The sequence below is a fragment of the Eretmochelys imbricata genome, chromosome 5 (assembly GCF_965152235.1).
Source record: "Eretmochelys imbricata isolate rEreImb1 chromosome 5, rEreImb1.hap1, whole genome shotgun sequence".
In the NCBI taxonomy this organism is placed as follows: domain Eukaryota; kingdom Metazoa; phylum Chordata; order Testudines; family Cheloniidae; genus Eretmochelys; species Eretmochelys imbricata.
Genome location: NC_135576.1, coordinates 20,191,625 through 20,211,500, shown reverse-complemented (window position 1 = coordinate 20,211,500; position 19,876 = coordinate 20,191,625). Strand labels below are relative to the sequence as shown.

At 40.0% G+C, this 19,876-nt stretch overlaps 1 protein-coding gene across 5 annotated transcripts in view; it reads right to left on the bottom strand.

Moving 5' to 3' along the window:
* WDR7 (WD repeat domain 7) overlaps positions 1 to 19,876 on the bottom strand; it is a 370,274-nt gene that overhangs the window by 293,854 nt on the left and 56,544 nt on the right. For all 5 annotated transcript variants that reach the window (XM_077816698.1, XM_077816699.1, XM_077816700.1 and 2 more), the window contains 4 exons: positions 17,125 to 17,266; positions 14,339 to 14,587; positions 12,439 to 12,659; positions 2,380 to 2,575 (listed from right to left, as the gene is read on the bottom strand). In XM_077816698.1, coding sequence (XP_077672824.1) covers positions 2,380 to 2,575; positions 12,439 to 12,659; positions 14,339 to 14,587; positions 17,125 to 17,266 — 808 coding nt within the window. The remainder of the gene's footprint in view (positions 1 to 2,379; positions 2,576 to 12,438; positions 12,660 to 14,338; positions 14,588 to 17,124; positions 17,267 to 19,876) is intronic.

The window sequence follows — 19,876 nt, the reverse complement described above, 5'->3', positions numbered from 1 at the left end:
ATAGGTCGTCCCTCAGCATAGGTTGTAGATCCTTGATGATGCGTTGGAGAGGTTTTAGTTGGGGGCTGAAGGTGACGGCTAGTGGCGTTCTGTTATTTTCTTTGTTGAGCCTGTCCTGCAGTAGGTAACTTCTGGGTACTCTTCTGGCTCTATCAATCTGTTTCTTCACTTCAGCAGGTGGGTACTGTAGTTGTAAGAACACTTGATAGAGATCTTGTAGGTGTTTGTCTTTGTCTGAGGGGTTAGAGCAAATGCGGTTGTATCGTAGAGCTTGGCTGTAGACAATGGATCGTGTGGTGTGGTCTGGATGAAAGCTGGAGGCATGTAGCTAAGTATAGCAGTCGGTAGGTTTCCAGTATAGTGTGGTGTTTATGTGACCATCGCTTATTAGCACTGTAGTGTCCAGGAAGTGGATCTCTTGTGTGGACTAGTCCAGGCTGAGGTTGATGATAGGATGGAAATTGTTGAAATCATGGTGGAATTCCTCAAGGACTTCTTTTCCATGGGTCCAGATGATGAAGAGGTCATCAATGTAGCGCAAGAAGAGTAGGGGCATTAGCGGACGAGAGCTGAGGAAGTGTTGTTCTAAGTCAGCCATAAAAATGTTGGCATTCTGTGGGGCCATGCGGGTACCCATAGAAGTGCCGCTGATCTGAAGGTATACATTCTCCCCAAATGTGAAATAGTTATGGGTGAGGACAAAATCACAAAGTTCAGCCACCAGGTTTGCTGTGACATTATCGGGGATACTGTTCCTGACGGCTTGTAGTCCATTTTTGTGTGGAATGTTGGTGTAGAGGGCTTCTACATCCATAGTGGCCAGGATGGTGTTTTCAGGAAGATCACCGAGGGATTGTAGTTTCCTCAGGAAGTCAGTGGTGTCTCGAAGATAGCTGGGAGTGCTGGTAGCGTAGGGCCTGAGGAGGGAGTCTACATAGCCACACAATCCTGCTGTCAGGGTGCCAATGCCTGAGATCATGGGGCACCCAGGATTTCCAGGTTTATGGATCTTGGGTAGCAGACAGAATACCCCAGATTGGGGTTCCAGGGTTGTGTCTGTGCGGATTTGTTCTTGTACTTTTTCAGGGAGTTTCTTGAGCAGATGGTGTCGTTTCTTTTGGTAACCTTCAGTGGGATCAGAGGGTAATGGCTTGTAGAAAGTGGTGTTGGAGAGCTGCCTAGCAGCCTCTTGTTCATATTCCAACCTATTCATGATGACGACAGCACCTCCTTTGTCAGCCTTTTTGATTATGATGTCAGAGTTGTTTCTGAGGCTGTGGATGGCATTGTGTTCTGCACAGCTGAGGTTATGGGGCAAGTGATGCTGCTTTTCCACAATTTCAGCCTGTGCACATTGGCGGAAGCACTCTATGTAGAAGTCCAGTCTGTTGTTTCGACCTTCAGGAGGACTCAACCCAGAATCCTTCTTTCTGTAGTCTTGGTAGGAAGGTCTCTGTGGGTTAGTATGTTGTTCAGAGGTGTGTTGGAAATATTCCTTGAGTCGGAGACGTTGAAAATAGGATACTAGGTCACCACAGAACTGTATCATGTTTGTGGGGGTGGAAGGGCAGAAGGAGAGGCCCCAAGATAGGACAGATTCTTCTGCTGGGCTAAGAGTGTAATTGGATAGATTAACAATATTGCTGGGTGGGTTAAGGGAACCACTGTTGTGGCCCCTTGTTGCATATAGTAGTTTAGATAGTTTAGTGTCCTTTTTCTTTTGTAGAACAGCTTACAGAGCATCTTTCATCATATGATCTAAAGGCACTTTACAAATCAACTACAGCACCCCCGTGAGTAGGTATATATGATTATCCCCCATTTTACAGATAAGGAAACTGAACCACAGGGAGGTTAAGTTACTTGCCCAGGATCATAGAAGTCAATGGCAGATCTGGGAATAAAAGTCCAGATTTCCTGACTCCAAGTCCTGTTGATTTAACCACTAGACCGTGCTTACTCAACAGTTACTTCAAGTTTAAGGACAAACTCAAACAATCAGTTACTGAAGTCTCCATCAGTGTGTCCAGCAGTTGACAGCCCAAGTGCATTAATTAGCTTTTCTAAAGATAAATAAGAAATTAAGTGGGGGGAAAAATAACCATGGCTAACTGTATTTCTCTAAATCTAATCAAGAACTAATTATTGGTTTTAACTACTGGAATGTATACAAGAGTTATGGCACCAAAGAATCCTAGGCATACTCCATATTTAGAGAGTCATATTTCCCAAAGGTAATGTGATAAAGTATGTTTGGTGTCATGCCAATCTGTCTTGCAGATGGAAAGCTAGACAAACCTTATAGAACATATCCCAAAAAAGTAGAATTTAGCTCCAAATGACGGGATATTTTGTTCAGTTTCTTGCACTTGACCTTACCGGTATCCATTTGCCAGACATACACAGATCCGTCCGAACATCCCACCACCAGGTAATCATCTGAAGGCCTCCACTTTATTACTTGAATAGGGAAAAGGTGACGAGATGCCAGCATAATGCATTTTTTCTCTCGCAAACTCAAAAGTCCTACTGAGTGGTCACTGGCTACTGAGCAGATGCAGTGCTGGACTCTTCCCTGAAAAATAAAACATGTCTTGATCATAATAAGATTACTTTATATTTCCATATCACTCTTCATCAGAGATCTAAGTAACAAACAAACTTCAACAATCTGTGAGTTTTGTAATTACTACCATACCCATTTTACAGATAAGACACAGAGAGTGAAATTCTAACCCCATCAAAGTCCATGGCAAAATTCCCATTTGACTTTAATGGGCGCAGGATTTCACCAAGAGAACTTAAGTGATTTGCTAAAGATTGCACATATTGAAGAGCTGGGAACAGAATTTAGGAAGTCACCTGTTAACCACTTGAACATAATTGCTTATCCAGGCAGGTTGTGAACAGTGTTAGGGGATAATGAACATCCTGCCTCTCCTATATTGCTTAATGCTACAAGAGTCTCAGTATGGAAGTATCTGAAAACCACTACACAAAACCAGTGATGTTACTTAACTAACATTAATTAAGAGGCTCTGAACTTTTCATACCTTGATATATTATACGTTTGTTTGTTCTTAAAAAGTGATCACTGAAGTTATCTAACATTCTTCCTTCTTAGAAAAAAAATTGAGATAAGGTTTAAATACTTTTTTTTTTTTTGAAGTGCATCTCATCCAAGCACTTACGGAAATGTTTTCTGAAAAGCTGCAAAATTAATGCAATGAGAACAAGAAATAAGCATGTCTTGGAACAGTTTTGCAGTCTTTTAAAAACAATTCAGCCATTTGACAAAATAGTTCACCTTCAAAGCAAATATAGATTATTTATGCTCAAAAGAATCTTGTTTTCATTTTATTATATTACAGCATGAAACATGAGCCAATACAGGGAATGACACTACAGCCCTGATCCAGGAGGGAGCTCTGCAATTATAAATCCAATGCAGCTTCCCACTGACTTCCTTGGGGGTCAGCCTAAGTAGAGCCATTTGTAAAATCAGAGCCTAAAACAGTATTTTTAGTAAATCTATTAATTCACAACTTTGTTGTAGGAGAGGAAATGATAGGAAGAAGGTATTTGCGCCTCCAACCGATTTCCTACTTTTTAAAGGTCAAAACACACAACTGACAAAGGGGAATTTCTATCAAACAAGCATATAATTATTCCTGACACTTTCAATTTGCAATTAGTAAGTGTTTAGGTGAATTGTCAAAACAAGATTCTCTGTAAAAAAAAACCAATCTTATTCTTTATTACCATTGGCTGTGGTTCTTTTAATGTTTGCATAATTGAAAACACAAAAATGTGCCTTTATAACTAATCAATAATATAATCAACTAATCATATAGAGACAAGCCATCAGAAATAATTTGAATAGAAAGAAACACTAAAAGCAAGATACTGCTGAACAATTTAATTTTTTTTTTTATTACTTTAAATTCAAGCATCATTGCAAACTACATTTAATATTACATTTAATTTTGGGCAAGTGTTAATTTTGTAAATGGTTATAAGTTGAATGGAGCCATAAACATCCAGTAACAATTAAAGTAAATGAGACAGAATCTAAGTATTTACATCATTGTGTATGGTTTGCCACAACAGATACAGGCCCTGACTGAGAAAAGCACTTAAGCATGTGTGTAAATTGTTTTTCTGAACAGGGATATATTGAAACACATGCTTCCCGAAATGAAGGCCATAGTACTTAGAGAGACTGGCACATCCAATTTTATTCAGATGAAAACAGACAGAAGGAACCTTTAGAATATAAAATCAAAACAAATCCAACTGCCTGCAAGTATACCAAGGTGTATTCTAAGTAGCAACTCTAGAGTAAACTCTTGAGATTAAAATAACATCATGTACCCAAATAAATGTAAAAAGAAAAGGAGTACTTGTGGCATCTTAGAGACTGAAAAATTTGTTCACCTCTAAGGTGCTACAAGTACTCCTTTTCTTTTTGCGAATACAGACTAACACGGCTGCTACTCTGAAACCAAATAAATGTGTTATGGCACATGTAAGTTAAGTTATTTTAATATAATTTGCTGACAATGTTCATTATTATTATCGTAATGTATGACTAACTTTTGTATATGCATGTAGAGCAATGGTTCCCAAACTTTTTACTAAGGTGACCCACAAACTGCATTTTTCCTTCTTTTGCAACCCACCATTATATATATGCAAACTCCACTCCATCAACACAACCCTAATCCCAGCAGAGAGGAGGCCTGCAGGGAGGGAGTTTGGAGAGCAAAGCTACCCCGAACTCATCCTGCAGTAGCAGTTCCTATCCCACAGGGCTGGGCTTAGCTTTCCACTCAGAGGGCAGCAAGGAGAAACCTGAGTGGCACTGAGACCCTGTGCACCAGGTCACAATGCCCAGAGTGGGGCCCAGCCCCACGGGACAGGAACTACCACTGCAGGGTGACTGTGGGGCAGGCTCGCTCTCCAACTGCATTGGGGTGGGAGAAGTATACGCTTGCCTCCACCAGGGCCCAGGGATGAGGTAATACAGCCCTAGATGTGGCGACCCATCTAGAAACTTCCCACGACCCACTGGTATGTCTGGACTGTTTGGGAAATACTGATCTAAAAAATGGCAGTAGGCATACAACAAATGAATTCTGAATTAGGTTGTAGTCATTTTACAATAGCAGCTGAAGTTACTGTCATCAAATTATCACTCCAACCAGTATAAGACCCCAAGCCCCCATAATAATCATTACCTCCAGAAGTCCATTCATTAACAAAATACATCTTCCATTTACCAATGAATACCTAATCCTGGTGTAAATTACAGCACAGTCTGGTGAATGCTGCATAAACATAATTTAGAATATACAGAATAAGCTAAATTCTTATCCCACCAAAGTATACATGAGTTTTGATATCAATGGGGTCAAAAACTTAGCCCATGAATTCTTTGGTATCTGCAGAGCACAATGCACACTTCAAACTCTATAAAAATCACAACCCTCCTTTCACATCAAAGGGAGTTACATGCCCATACAGGGCATAGATAGGGCCCAGTGCTGAACAACAGAGCATCAAAAGCCATCAGAATTATAGTAGGTATGCCATAATATCTTGTGAGGATCATTCTTTCTGATCTCTCTCCAGTTTGAAAGCATACTTATTAGAGCTGTCGATTAATCACAGTTAATACACACGATTAACTCAAAAAAAATTAATCATGCTTAATCGCAGTTTTAATTGCGCTGTTAAATGACAGAATACCAATTGAAACTTATTAAATATTTTTGGATGTTTTTCTACATTTTCAAATATTTTGATTTTAATTACAACACAGAATTCAAAGTGTACACTGCTCACTATATATTTTTATTACAAATATTTGCACCGTAAAAAACAAAATTATGAACAAAATAGTATTTTTAAGTTCACCTCATACAAGTACAGTAGTGCAATCTCTATCATGAAAACGCAACTTACAAATGTAGATTTTTTTTGTTACATAACTGTACCCAAAAAACAAACCAATGCAAAACCTTAGAGCCTACAAGTCCACTCAGTCCTACTTTCTGTTCAGCCAATCGCTAAGACAAACAAGTTTGTTTACATTTATGGAATATAATGCTGCCCACGTCTTATTTACAATGTCACCAGAAAGTGAGAACAAAGTTCACATGGGACTTTACAGCGAGCATTGCAAGGTATTTACGTGCCAGATACGCTAAACATTCGTATGCCCCTTCATGCTTCGGCCACCATTCCAGAGGACACGCTTCCATGCTGATGACACTCAATGATGCTTCTGCTATATACTTCATGTTATAGCAGTCTCAGATGATGACTCAGCATGTTCATTTTAAGAACACTTTCACTGCAGATTTGACAAAAATGCAAAGAAGGTACCAATGTGAGATTTCTAAAAACAGCTACAGTACTTGACCCAAGGTTTAAGAATCTGAAGTGCCTTCCAAAATCTGAGAGGGACGAGGTGTGGAGCATGCTTTCAGAAGTCTTAAAAGAGCAACACTCAGATGCGGAAACTACAGAACCCGAACCACCAAAAAAGAAAATCAACCTGCTGGTGGTATCTGACTCAGATGATGAAAATAAACATGCATCGGTCCACTCTGCTTTGGATCGTTAACGAGCAGAACTGGTCATCAGAATGGATGCATGTCTTCTGGAATGGTGGATGAAGCATGAAGGGATATATGAATCTTTAGCGTATCTGGCATGTAAATATCTTGCGACACGGCTGCAACAGTGCCATTCGAACACCTGTTCTCACTTTCAGGTGACACTGTGAACAAGAAGCAGGCAGCATGATCTCTACAAACATAAACAAACTTGTTTGTCTGAGCGATCGGCTGAACAAGAAATAGGATTGAGTGGACTTTTAGGCTCTAAAGTTTTACATTGTTTTATTTTTGAACGTGCATTTCAGTAGTGATGTACCTATAATTTGTAATGATATTTTGCATCCTGTGAAAGAAGGCATTTTATATATAAGAAAAATTCTTCTTCATGCATTTATGCTGATTCTACATTTATCCAGCTTCCTGTCCAATTAGAACCTTCTAAAAGATTTTAATAGAAAGTCCTTTTTCAAAGGAACAAAATCCTGTACTCAGGACCCTCACCCTATTCATTATTTTTTCTTCTGGGAATACAATTTTAAGACCATGGGAAACATCTTCTGTTGCAGAAAGAAAAGGAGTACTTGTGGCACCTTAGAGACTAACCAATTTATTTGAGCATGAGCTTTCGTGAGCTACAGCTCACTTCATCAGATGCATCTGATGAAGTGAGCTATAGCTCACGAAAGCTCATGCTCAAATAAATTGGTTAGTCTCTAAGGTGCCACAAGTACTCCTTTTCTTTCTGCGAATACAGACTAACACGGCTGTTACTCTGAAACCTATCTTCTGTTGCATTAGGCTGACTTGCTCCTTGGTGCAGCTAAGGTTAGCATATTGGTGAAAGTGTAATTAAACTACATTTTAAAAATGTCTACATTTAACTAAAAAGCCTAGACTAAAAATCATTCATTTAAAAATCTGAATCCACGCTTATTACTCTTCTTCATCCATTATCTTTTAGTGTAAAAATGTAATACTTATTTTAAAAAATGTGAGAAAAATAATCCACACATGAAAAATCTACACATTGACAACATCTTAAAGGAACAAAAACAGTGTTTCATGTCAGACTGTAGGATCTCATATAGTTTGATTTAAAAAATAATTGAAAGAAAGTTCCTTTCCACTTAACATGCCATAAGGTGTAATCTGCATACATACCACAATAAATAGTAGTGCTCTGGTCAAAGGTTAAGTGAAGCTTTATTGAACCATGTAAACAGAGATATTATGATTCAGTGATCAGCACATAATGTGGTTAGCTCTCAAATGCTCAACAGAACGGATGTTTGCCAGGCATTCAGCAAATATGCTCATACCCACACCCCCTTCACTTTTTATGTATCCCTTTGGTCTTTAAGCACATCTATTGATGTGCTTTAAACTACCAGCATAACCGAACTGGTCATTCAGTTAGCAGTAATCCTTCCATTTGTGAAATTAGTTTTATAGAGGATATTACCACCTGTGCTTCAAATCAATATGCTGCATGTGTTTTTTTTCTTAAAAAGGATGCCAATCTTGAACATTGGGGGGGGGGGGGGGCAAGGGAAATAGAACTTTTAAGGGTTTTTTTTTTGTAATTATTACAAAACACAGCAACTCATTTGTCCTGCTTTAATTAAGGTTGTAAGTAGGGCTGTCAATTAATTGCAGTTAACTCATGCGATTAACTCAAAAAAATTAATTGCGATTAAAAAATTTTAATTGCAATTAATCGCCATTTTAATCACACTATTAAACAATACTACACCAATTGAAATTTATTAAATATTTTGGATGTTTTTCTACATTTTTATATTATATTCTGTGTTGTAATTGAAATCAAAGTGTATATTACTTTTATTATTAATATTTGCACTGCAAAAATGATAAACAAAAGAAATAGTATTTTTCAATTCATCTCAAACAAGTACTGTAGTGCATTCTCTTTGCCCTGAAAGGGCAACTTACAAATGTTGATTTTTGTTTGTTTGTTACATAACTGCACTCAAAAACAAAACAATGTTTTGTAGGCTTCACAGCCTACATTTCCACTCAGTCTTACTTCTTGTTCAGCCAATCGCGAAGACAGATAAGTTTGTTTACATTTACAGGAGATAATGCTGCCTGCTTCTTATTTACAATGTCACCAAAAAGCAAGCAAAGGCATTTGCAAGGTATTTACGTGCAGATATGCTGAACATTCGTATGCCCCTTCATGCTTCAGCCACCATTCCAGAGGACACGCTTCCATGCTGATGACGCTCATTAAAAAAAAATGCATTAATTAAATCTGTGACTTAAATCCTGAGGGGAGAATTGTATGTTCCCTGCTCTGTTTTACCAGCATTCTGCCATATATTTCATGTTATAGCAGTCTTGGATGATGACTCAGCACATGTTGTTCATTTTAAGAACACTTTCACTGCAGATTTGACAAAACACAAAGAAGGTACCAATGTGAGATTTCTGAAGATAGCTACAGCACTCGACCCAAGGTTTAAGAATCTGAAGTGCCTTCCAAAATCTGAGAGGGACTAGGTAGGGGCATACTTTCAGAAGTCTTAAAAGAGCAACACTCAGAGGCAGGAACTACAGAACCCGAACTACAAAAAGAAAATCAACCTTCTGCTGTGGCATCTAATTCAGATAATGAAAATGAACATCTGCCGATTTGCACTGCTTCGAACTGTTATTGAGCAGAACCCGTCATCAGCATGGATGCATGTCCTCTGGAATGGTGGTTGAAGCATGAAGGGACTTATGAATCTTTAGCGCATCTGGCACGTAAATATCTTGCAACAGCTGCTACAACAGTGCCATGCGAACGCCTGTTCTCACTTTCACGTGACATTGTAAACAAGAAGTGGGCAGCATTGTCTCTTTAAAATGTAAATAAACTTGTATGTCCGAGCGATTGGCTGAACAAGAAGCAAAAATGAGTGGACTTGCAGGCTCTAAAATTTTACATTGTTTTATTTTTGAATACAGGTTTTTTGTACATAGTTCTACATTTGTAAGTTCAATTTTCATGATGAAGAGATTGCACTACAGTACTTGTATTAGGTGAATTGAAAAATACTTTTTCTTTTTTTTTATAGTACAAATACTTGTAATCAAAAATAAATATTAAGTGAGCTCTGTACACTTTTATATTTGAAAATGTAGAACATCCAAAAATATTTAAATAAATGGTATTCTATTTATTGTTTAATCATGCGATTAATTTTTTTAATCATGCGACAGCCCTAGTTGTAAGTAGTTCTATTGTGAATGTTTTCTTTTTTTGGCAGGGATTCTAAAATCTGGCCATAAAAAGTTCACTCTCAGCAAAATATTTTAGTTTAGAAGGGAAGTTTGGTGGAGTTAATAAAGGCGACGATTTTCTTACAGAGGTCACAGAAGTCATGGACTCTGTGACTTCCAGAGACCTCCGTGACTTGCGATGGCAGCACCTGGGAGCTGCAGCAGGGTCCCCCCTCCGCCTGTGACAGCTAGGAACTGTGGTGGCCCCAAGCTCCCAGCCACAGTGCGGGTGCTCCGCTGGTAGGAGCCACCGCAGGGGGTGCCCCAGAGCAGGCTCACGCACCTAGCCAGGCCTCTCGGGGTGGTGTGGGGATCCCCACAGCTCCCTGTTTTGTCGCACATATTTTTAGTAAAAGTCACGGATAGGTCACAGGCTTTCATGAATTTTTCTTTATTGCCCGTGACCTGTTCCTGACTTTTATGAAAAATTTCCGTGACAAAATCTTAGCCTTAATTATGAGTATGGGAATGAACAAGAATAAAGCAGAACTGCTTAGCCAAGAGCAGCGCCAAACTAAAGGAAGAGAAAAAATGTAGATAGCAGAAAGTTGGCAAGGTCATATGACTTCCTTCCAGTGGTATCCAACCTTTTAAGCCCCCAGACAAAAAAGGGTATTACAAAATATCAAGGGATGCTACCAGGAAGGGAAAAGTTATTTCAAGCTGCCCTTCTTTTAACCCCCAATGTCCATTTACACTCCCTTCTCCTACTACTGAACTGGGTGCCTAAAAGCAGCTCAAGCCCTTAACCCAAACTTTAGGTTCCAAAACGCTCTGCCATTTATTCAAAGTACCAGATGGGCTTGGAAAGAGAAGAGATAACCTTCTTTTTCAAATCTTACTTTAGTGGCCCCATCCCTCAGAAACTCACCTATCTCTGCCTTTAACCCTCACCTAGCCCCCAACCCTTTTTGCAAGCACATTCCTCAGCCCCAATCCCTGAAGGGAACAGTTGGTTCCTTTTCCTGAAGCCTCCAGCTCCCAGGAACTCAGCCCATCTTTCCCATCGTACACAGCCCCCAGTATCCACAGGAAACACAACCCCCCGCCCCCATCTCTCTCCCTCCTTCCCCTCTATGTTCCTCAAGAATACCCCCAATACTTACCTTAGGTCCCTATTCACCCCAACCTTCCCATTCCCAAAAATAAACTCTTTCCAAAAACAAAACCACTCAACTGCAGTGGGGGCACCCTGCCTCCAAAATCAATGACTACTGCCCCCACTGCACTATCTGGGACCTCTGCTATTGTGTGTTTTCCTCATGCCCTTTCCAGACAGCCAACCCTCCTACTGAACCAGCGGCAGTTACACTTCCTTGCTCTCCTTTCCCTTCTGCTGCTCCTTCCTTTCTTCTGATGACTTTGTGGCTCTAGTCTTCTGCACTACCTTCCTCTTAAAGGAGCAGCAGCTCAGAGGCTCCTCACTTCCCCTCCAGGGGAAACTGCACTAGGGGACTTTTAGCGCACTGCAGTAGGTTCTACACAGACAGCTACTTTATGACAGGCTAAAGTGTTATACGTTACACCCCAGCTTGTCACTCACTGTATAGACAAGCCCCAATAATATATTTTGCATATACGTATATCTATATTTACGTGTGTGTGTATTTTGTGTAAAACAATTTTAATTATAAATCAATTTCAATTATCAAAACAATGAAAAAGCAGCTCACGCTTTTACTTAATAATATTTCCTTAAAACCCACTTCATTCAAATGTCTTAAAATGCTTGACTTCTCCTTTAATATAAAAGTATCAGAGGGGTAGCCGTGTTAGTCTGCATCCACAAAAACAACGAGAAGTCCGGTGGCACCTTAAAGACTAACAGATTTATTTGGGCATGAGCTTTCGTGGGTAAAAAACCACTTGAAAAAAAAAAGCTGAAGAAGTGGGGTTTTTACCCACGAAAGCTCATGCCCAAATAAATCTGTTAGTCTTTAAGGTGCCACCGGACTTCTCGTTGTCTTCTCGTTGTACCCACCAGACTCCTTTTTTTAAAAAAAAAAAAAAATAAAAGTGAGCTAAATTAGACTTCAACATTTAAAAAAATATTAAACAAAATCACAGAGCTAACAAGATAAGCACTTCTCCCTCTGCATCGCTTCACCCATCTACCAGTAGTCTATTCAGACTGTAATATCTTAAAGGCAGGGACTTTGTCTTCATGCTTCCTATAAAACACCTGGCTCACTACTGAAGTAATATACCAAACATACTATCATCTGTTTGTTAGATAAAGTTTAATTGTCCATTAATGAACTACTGTCTTAATTCCTCAACTAACTAAAAAAGCAAAATCATGAAATAATTTCACTTTGCTCCGAAAAATTAGCACCTATACATGTCAATGTGAATTGAGTTTGACTGCCACGTCTCTCAATTTAGTAAATTTTGTTTGTTTTGTCCAAAATGTCTGTATATACACACACTCATTATAAGGGTTCCATTAATATAATTCTTGGAGGACTGCATTATAGATGAGTGGTGAAGCCACAATACTAGTGTACATTTAATATAAACTTACACTACAGTTTTCTGGTGGAACTAGAAGTTGTGTAATCTCTCCACCATGGACACAGAAGATGTGTTTCATTTCTCCAGAAAAGATGTCCCATATAATGACTGAAAAATCCACACCACCTGAGATCAAGTATCTTTGGTCATAACGAGATGAGACCTGATGAGGATACAGTAAACATGTAACTTTGTTCCGATGAGCCCGGAGATTTCTGTGAGGTGGCCAACCTGGGAAATAATTTAAAAAAAAGTTTAACAACTTTAAATATTCAACAATATTTTTAAATTACAAAACTGAGTATAATTTTAGCAGGAGTGGTAAAAAAGGCAGGGAAAATTCTCAAATCTTCACCCTTCCTTCCTCACCCCTCAAACAGATATACTAGTTGTGACACTGGTAGACCAGGTACCAGCTCATGCCAAAGCCCCAGGCCAATTCACTTGTTTATGGTTTATTAATATAGATCACAGTGATTGTTAAATGTATAAGAGTGTATTTGGTGTTTAAACTTCATGAAAACTAATGGGATGTTACTTGCATTGTTTTCACTTATCTGTATCCTGTTACAGGGGGGTTGGAACAGAGTGGGACAGCGGACCATGGCCCTCCCACTTTTTACAAGCCATAAGGACGCGTGACCGTGGGGGGAGGGGGGAGAGAGGAGGCAGCAGGGTCTTGTGGGGGAAAAGCCAGTGTGGGAGTGGGGCCCCAGGGTGAGGCAGTGCAAGGAGGTGGGGCCACAGTTCAGGCACTGTTGGCTCCCCCACTGTTAGGAAGCTTCCCCCGCCCCTGTCCTGTTATAATGTAGTAGCAAACATTTATATTGTGTGTACTGCTGTAACTAAATAACCCATCAAAGGAGAAAGAAACCTTGCAGAATGCAAATGAAGAACTCTAATAGAAAAGAGCTAATTGCAAACCAAGTGGTCACTGTGTGTGATGATTAGAGGTCAACGACTCAAAATGCATTCATCATACTCTACCATCAAAGGAAAAGCCCACGTGGGCAGTGACACTGTCGGCTTGTTTTCTGTGAGAAGAAGCTGTAAGTACAGAATCAAGGAAATATCCTTCATCTCTGGACTGTTTGGACTCTTACAGGGAAGTGTACCAGATGCGAAGTGGTGATACCTAGAGACAATCTGGGTACCCTGAAAAGACTTTTGGGAAACTGGCAGTTTATTACATCACTGCCACCATTTGGAATTATAAACTGTGACTCACCTGTGCATATATTTCACCTGCTTTAATCTCTCAGCAGCTCTCATTTCCTTTTCTTAGCTAATAAACCTTTAGTTTATAGAATTGGCTACCAGCGTTGCCTTTGGTGTAAGATCTAGAGTATCAATTGATCTGAGGTATGTGATTGGTCTCCTGGGGCTGGGAACAACCTCATGTGGTGTGATTTTTGGTGTAAGTGACCTTTTATCACAAAGTCCAGTTTGTCTGGGTGGCAAGATAGACTGGAGAGTCTAAGGGGACTGTCTGTGACTCCACAGTAAGATTGGTATAGTGATCCAGGAGTTCACATTTGTTACTGGTTTGGTGAAATCTAATTATAGAACATGACACCATGTTGGGGTATCTACCCTGTTTTCTGATAGTCTGCTATGAGGTAGGAACTAACAGTTGTGAGCCACTCCAGACAGCATGACATGAGCTGGGAGCCAGCTAGTGTTCACTATTTAGATTTCTCCTGATATAAAAGAATTTAGGGATTATCAAGGGTATTGTAAAAATGGCTCCCTTTTTATCTCCTATTTGCTAAAGCACCTGATGCTGTATTTGTTAAAGCACCTGATGCTGAAAAGTGACTTCCCACAATTCCTACTTATTTCAACATTGTTTGCAGACGACCAGCACCTTTTGTAATTCAGCCATGCATGTCTAAAGTTTGCTTACATACCTCTCCTGAGCATGTGCTCTCCTTGCAGAAGCTGAACTATTGCAGTTTGAGTTGCTGGCACAATAACAATGCTTCCATCTTCACGACCACAAACCAGGCGTCCATGTGCTGGGATATACACGCTGGCTGTAACTTTAAGTGGTTCATTACTGTTTGGTATTAAGCTTAATTGGTCTATAATTCCAGCCGGACAAGGAGTAAGTTTACAAAAAGCTTCTTGCAGAGAAGTTGAAGTTGTCATTTGCAGTCCTGTTAAAAAAAAAAAAAAAAAAAAAGTGATTAAAATAATTACAGCACCTGTCTTGAGAAGATCTCAAAGCCCTTTATCAATATTAGTAAATTTTACAACACCCTTGGAAGTAAGTACAAAACACATATTGGAGATTAATTCACCTACCACAACAATGCAATCAGTCACTTTCAAACTTTAACACTCAACTCTACTAGCACACAGAAATACTAGACCAGAGTTTGAGAAAGGAATTGAAAAAGAACGTATCCAACTTAAACAGCACAAGGAACTTATTTAGACAGATGGCAATTACCAGACATGGAATTTAGTAAGAGACCCCAGTTAACTCCTTTAAGTCTTGTAAAAAGTACTATTGAATTTTTTCAATGACAAAACACAACTCAAGCCTTCAACTCTACATCTCATCTGAAAGAGAACTGCTGTAGGAACACAGTGCAGCACTGGTTTACTACCTGATCAGAAGAATCTACTGACTCACAGCCCCTTTCTTTAACATCTTGTTGAACATCTCTTGATTCTAAATATACTTGTGCACATGCTTAATATTAGTCGTTTGAGTGAAGTACATTATTTTTTGTATTGTAGTAGCACTTGGAGCCAGGACACCTTTGTGTTAGATACTGTAAGAACGCAAAGAAACAGTCCCCGTTCTGAAGAGCTTAAAATCTTAAAGCAACAGACAGCATGTAGCTATGACAAATACATCAGGAAAATGGAAGCACAAGGGAACAGCAAGGCAACTGAAATCAGTATAATAAGCAGTGGTCATAACACTCACTTAACCACCAGCGAAGGGGTTTTTTTTTTTGTAGTCATCACAAAATAAAGAGAGATTTAAAAGAGGATAATGTAGTGAGTGACCTTGCAGATTTTTACAGGGAGCTTCTTCTATGCATAAAGAGGTGACATGGGAGGTGCACAGCGGTGTTTGTCTGAAACTGTGACAAATGGCCAACTAAGGGTAGCATCATTGACAGAGAGGAGGTGGAAGTCTACATCTTCACAGAACATTGAAATTATAGGCAAAGTACACGCAGCCATGAAGAGCCTAAAAAGAGGCAGACAAGTACTTTGTGCTTCACGTAGTGGAAAGGGGGAGGGGGAAGGAGTCGGTGGAGGAATTCAAAAGGTGTATGCGTATGCGTGATATGGTCCACGTAACAAGACAGGAAGATTATTTCTGAAGCAGCATTATGAATAGATTTAAGGGAGGCAAGACTGCATTTGTCAGCAACGGAGGAGGAGGACGTTGCTATAGTTAAGATGTGAGATAATGATTGCCAGGATGAGAATGTTAGTGTGAACAGTGAGGAAAGGCTGGGCTTTGGTGACGTTGTACAGGAACAAGAAGCAAAATTTATAAGTGGCTTGAATATATGGGTATACAGAAAGAGCAGAGCCATGTTATAGTTCTGAAGGTGGTGGTACATGTGTAAATATTTGGAGTCCTGGGTCTTTGGTTTGAGAGGTCTAATATGGCCCATAGCACAAGGTAGTATTTTGTTAAATACCAGTACCGTACAGATTAACAAAACTGTGTGTGTATTTTTTCCTTAACTCCCTAGATTATCAGAAGAGAAGAGCATTTTACTAAGCAAAAACTAAAATTTAGGTGAAGAACATTTACGAACTGAAAATAGAAGTATTGGGTGCTGGTACAGAGGTGTTCCACTAAGCTCACTGGGAATGATATGCAGGAGGCGGTTTGTGTGAGCCTCCAGATAACAGCCACCTTGTGGTCTCTATGAACGAAAATCTCAGCTTTAAAATTTAAAAGAAAAAATTGTAGCCATTTTTTTTCTGAATTACAGCTTTAAATACATAAAAACAGAAGTAAACCAGTTACTAGGGTCAAAAAGTACAAGCAGCTGGGTTTTACTTTTTGAGCAGAAGACTAGTAAAACCTAAATATTCCTTCCTTCTCCCCCCCACCAACCCTCTCTCCACAAATTTTATGTAAGCTTTACCACAGCAACAGCAGCTACTGCAAGGCGAACTCCTCTTCTGCCACCCTCACTGAAGCTGCCAGTAGCACAGGGAGACATACCACCTAGTCTTCCTGCAACCACCCATCTGCTTTAACAAGAGATAGTACTAAGCCACTGCAGCACAGAGCTGAAGTCCCACAGATGCTGCCTCCCTCCCCAACAGGGCCTGCCCAGAGCCAGTACAGAAAAAGAGCCTAAAGGACATCCATGCCAGAAAGGAGACTTCCCCTCCACCTCATTCCCGTATCTGCCCCTACTCACACTAACCAGAGAGATTTGTTCCCTCACCCAATCCACCACCTGAAGAAGCTTGCAGAAGAGTAGGAGTGGAAGGAATGGTTCTAATCAGGCTCTTATATCACATACCACTGAGGATGGTGTTATGTTAGAAGGCTGAAAAGCATATGAAATTAATGGAGTTAGAGGTGAAGAGGAAGCACGTTCACCCAGGGAACGTCACACATATAACCAAATGAGCCAAAAAAAAAGGGAGCAACTTGTTAAAAAGTTTTGGCAGCAAGTCACTATGTTTTAGTTAATGCTACCTTCTGTGTTGTCTTGCAGTTCAAGTGTATCTGGCACACTCCAAATACACAGTCTCCCTGAAGAGTCTCCCTGGATTAGAAGTTTATGGAAACACTCCCTGCGTCCATAGAAGAATCGAGTAACAGGGGGACAGATTAGCAGCTGTAAAATAAAGTCATATTAGAACAATTTCAGATGCATATAGCTGGTTCCTAATCTTGACAGTAACTTCCCTTGCATAACCTTCTCTATTCCTGCTATACCTTTTAAAGACAAACAAGAATGGGAAAAAAAATAACACGTAGCAAAACAAAAGCATGACTAATTACAGAGCATGTTATAAACAAAATATATCAGGTAAAATTTTATAATAGACATTTTCATTGCAACAGAGGACTGAAAGGTGTGATTTGAAATGGTGAAAGTTAACAGTAATAAGATCTGAAACACAAACAGAATACAGAATTAATTAATTAGTGTCCGATAATAAAACGATCAGGAAAGGTTTCAATCTCATCTGCTGGGACAAAATTATGGCTAAATTAAAAAAAGTGTATTCCTAAAAACTACCTTGTGACCAAGTTATTCTTTTTAACTTATGCATATCTATGAATATTTTAAGCATCTCAGTGTTTACAGTGCCAAAAAGGCCATCAATTTCAAGTTATACAATAGCGATATATTTTTATGTCTAGTCTTCCAAAAGAACTCATCTCCCATTTCAGCACCTCACTGACAGCTGCCAGGTACTGAGCACTTTTGAAACTTTATCCCTTTTGAAGTGCAGCTGCCTGATGTTCAAAATCTACTGTAAGTTCCATTACAGAAAATAGAGAAGAAAGATACATTAGGTTATCTTCGTCCATATCTCTGCCAGTGCAGGATTGTTCCCAATAATATCCTCTCTAGCACTTTGCCTAGTATTATTTTAAATAAGAAAAGGATTCCATTATTTCCCTGAGGAAACTATTCCAGAGTGTCTTATAAATATCACTCAATTAGTTTTACCCAATATTTACCCGAAGTTTACCTTTTCTTAATTTCAGTCCAATTCCGTTAGGTATCCCTTGCACCATACTATATATTTCCACATACCCCTCAAATATTTGTCACTTTAACAGTTGCTTAGCCAAGCTACAGAGTATATACTTCACACATCCAGTCTCTTCTCAGATTCCACATAAATCCCTTCAGCTCTTCAATCATTTTTGTTACTTTCTCTACAGTCCCCTCAGTTTGTCTAGATCTTTCTGCTAATGATTCATCACTCTTTGGCACAAAACCTCTGAGGTACAAAGCCCAAAAACTGTACTGACCTTTTTCCACCTCATTGCATTACATTGCAGTGACACAGTAAAAGCTGTGTTATCCGGCCCTTTACCAACCAAAAAGTTCTAGAAACCAGCATTTCTGATATCCATTAAAAGTCCAGTTGATGCAGGGCCAGCAGGCTCCCTACCTGGCTCCACATGGATCCCTGGAAGCGGTGACATCCCTGCTGCTCCTCGGCAGAGGCGCTCCGTGAACTGCCTCCACCTCGCCCCGCCCTGAGTGCTGGCTCCACAGTTCCCACTAGCCGGGAACTGCAGCCAATGGGAGCTGCAGGAGTGGTGCCTGCAGGCGGAGGCAGCACGGAGAACCATCTGGCCGCGCCTCAGCCTAGGAGCAACAAGGACATGTCGCTGCTTCCAGGGAGCTGCCCAAGGTGAGCGCCACCTGGATCCAGCACCCCAAAACCCCTCCTGTACCCCAACCCCCTGCCCCGAGTCCCCTCCTGCATCCAAACTCCCTTCCTTCATTGGTAACTATAACTCTGAGTTAACCAGAATTTTTGACTAACTGGCACCCCCCCCCCCACACACACACACACACCCCGATCCTCCCAACATGCTGGAAAACAAAGCTTTTTACTTTACTTAGGTTTCAGCATTCAAAAGGCAACATCTTCCAGACGACTGTTTTATTTAAATCGTACAGAACTAAGCTCTTCAGCCTAATACAACAGTAGCATAAAAGGGACAAACTACAAAAATAAAAAAAAACTGAACAGCCAAAGAATACATACAAAGGGAAAGTGGTTATATGCTGCAGTAACATGAGTGTAGAGTAATCTGAGATTGCTTAGACATCTTACTATGTGTGTATTTATTTATATATTTTAAAAAGAAAAACCCCTTAGTATCATTAAAAATTTGTATCATCAGTGTCTCTTTCTCTGCTGCTTCCTCCACCAAACAGGGGTCTGGGGCATCAAGGGAGTGGGAGGGAAGAATCCCAAAAGGGTGAGGAGATAACACAGGAGAGGGGGGACCCACAAATTGTGTGTATGTGGGGAGGGAGAATGGTACAAAAGACCCTCCAAATGGTGTGACAGGGGATGGGAGAAAGGAAAATGTCCAAATTGGAGCAAGAGATGGAGAAAAAGGAGGGAAAAATTCAAAAAAGTGTTGGTGAGGATGGTCATAGAGGGGAATAAATGGCAACCCAAGTTAATGGACAGAGGCAAGAAGGCTCATAAATGAATTTAACCTTTTTAAAAACCCTTAGATTTGTGTAAATGTAATACTTAGCACCTCCTTAGCTATTGAGACTCATTTTCCAGTCGCAGGTGGACAAGACTGTGAAACTTGCCTCCTTGCTAGTTAGTTTTTCCCCCCCCTCACACACCATGGACTCTACCCAAATGGGTAATTCAGGCTCAGAATAAGTATGACATGCCTGACCTAGAAGATTATTATTGGAGGATACCATCTAACGATACTCACTGAAAAA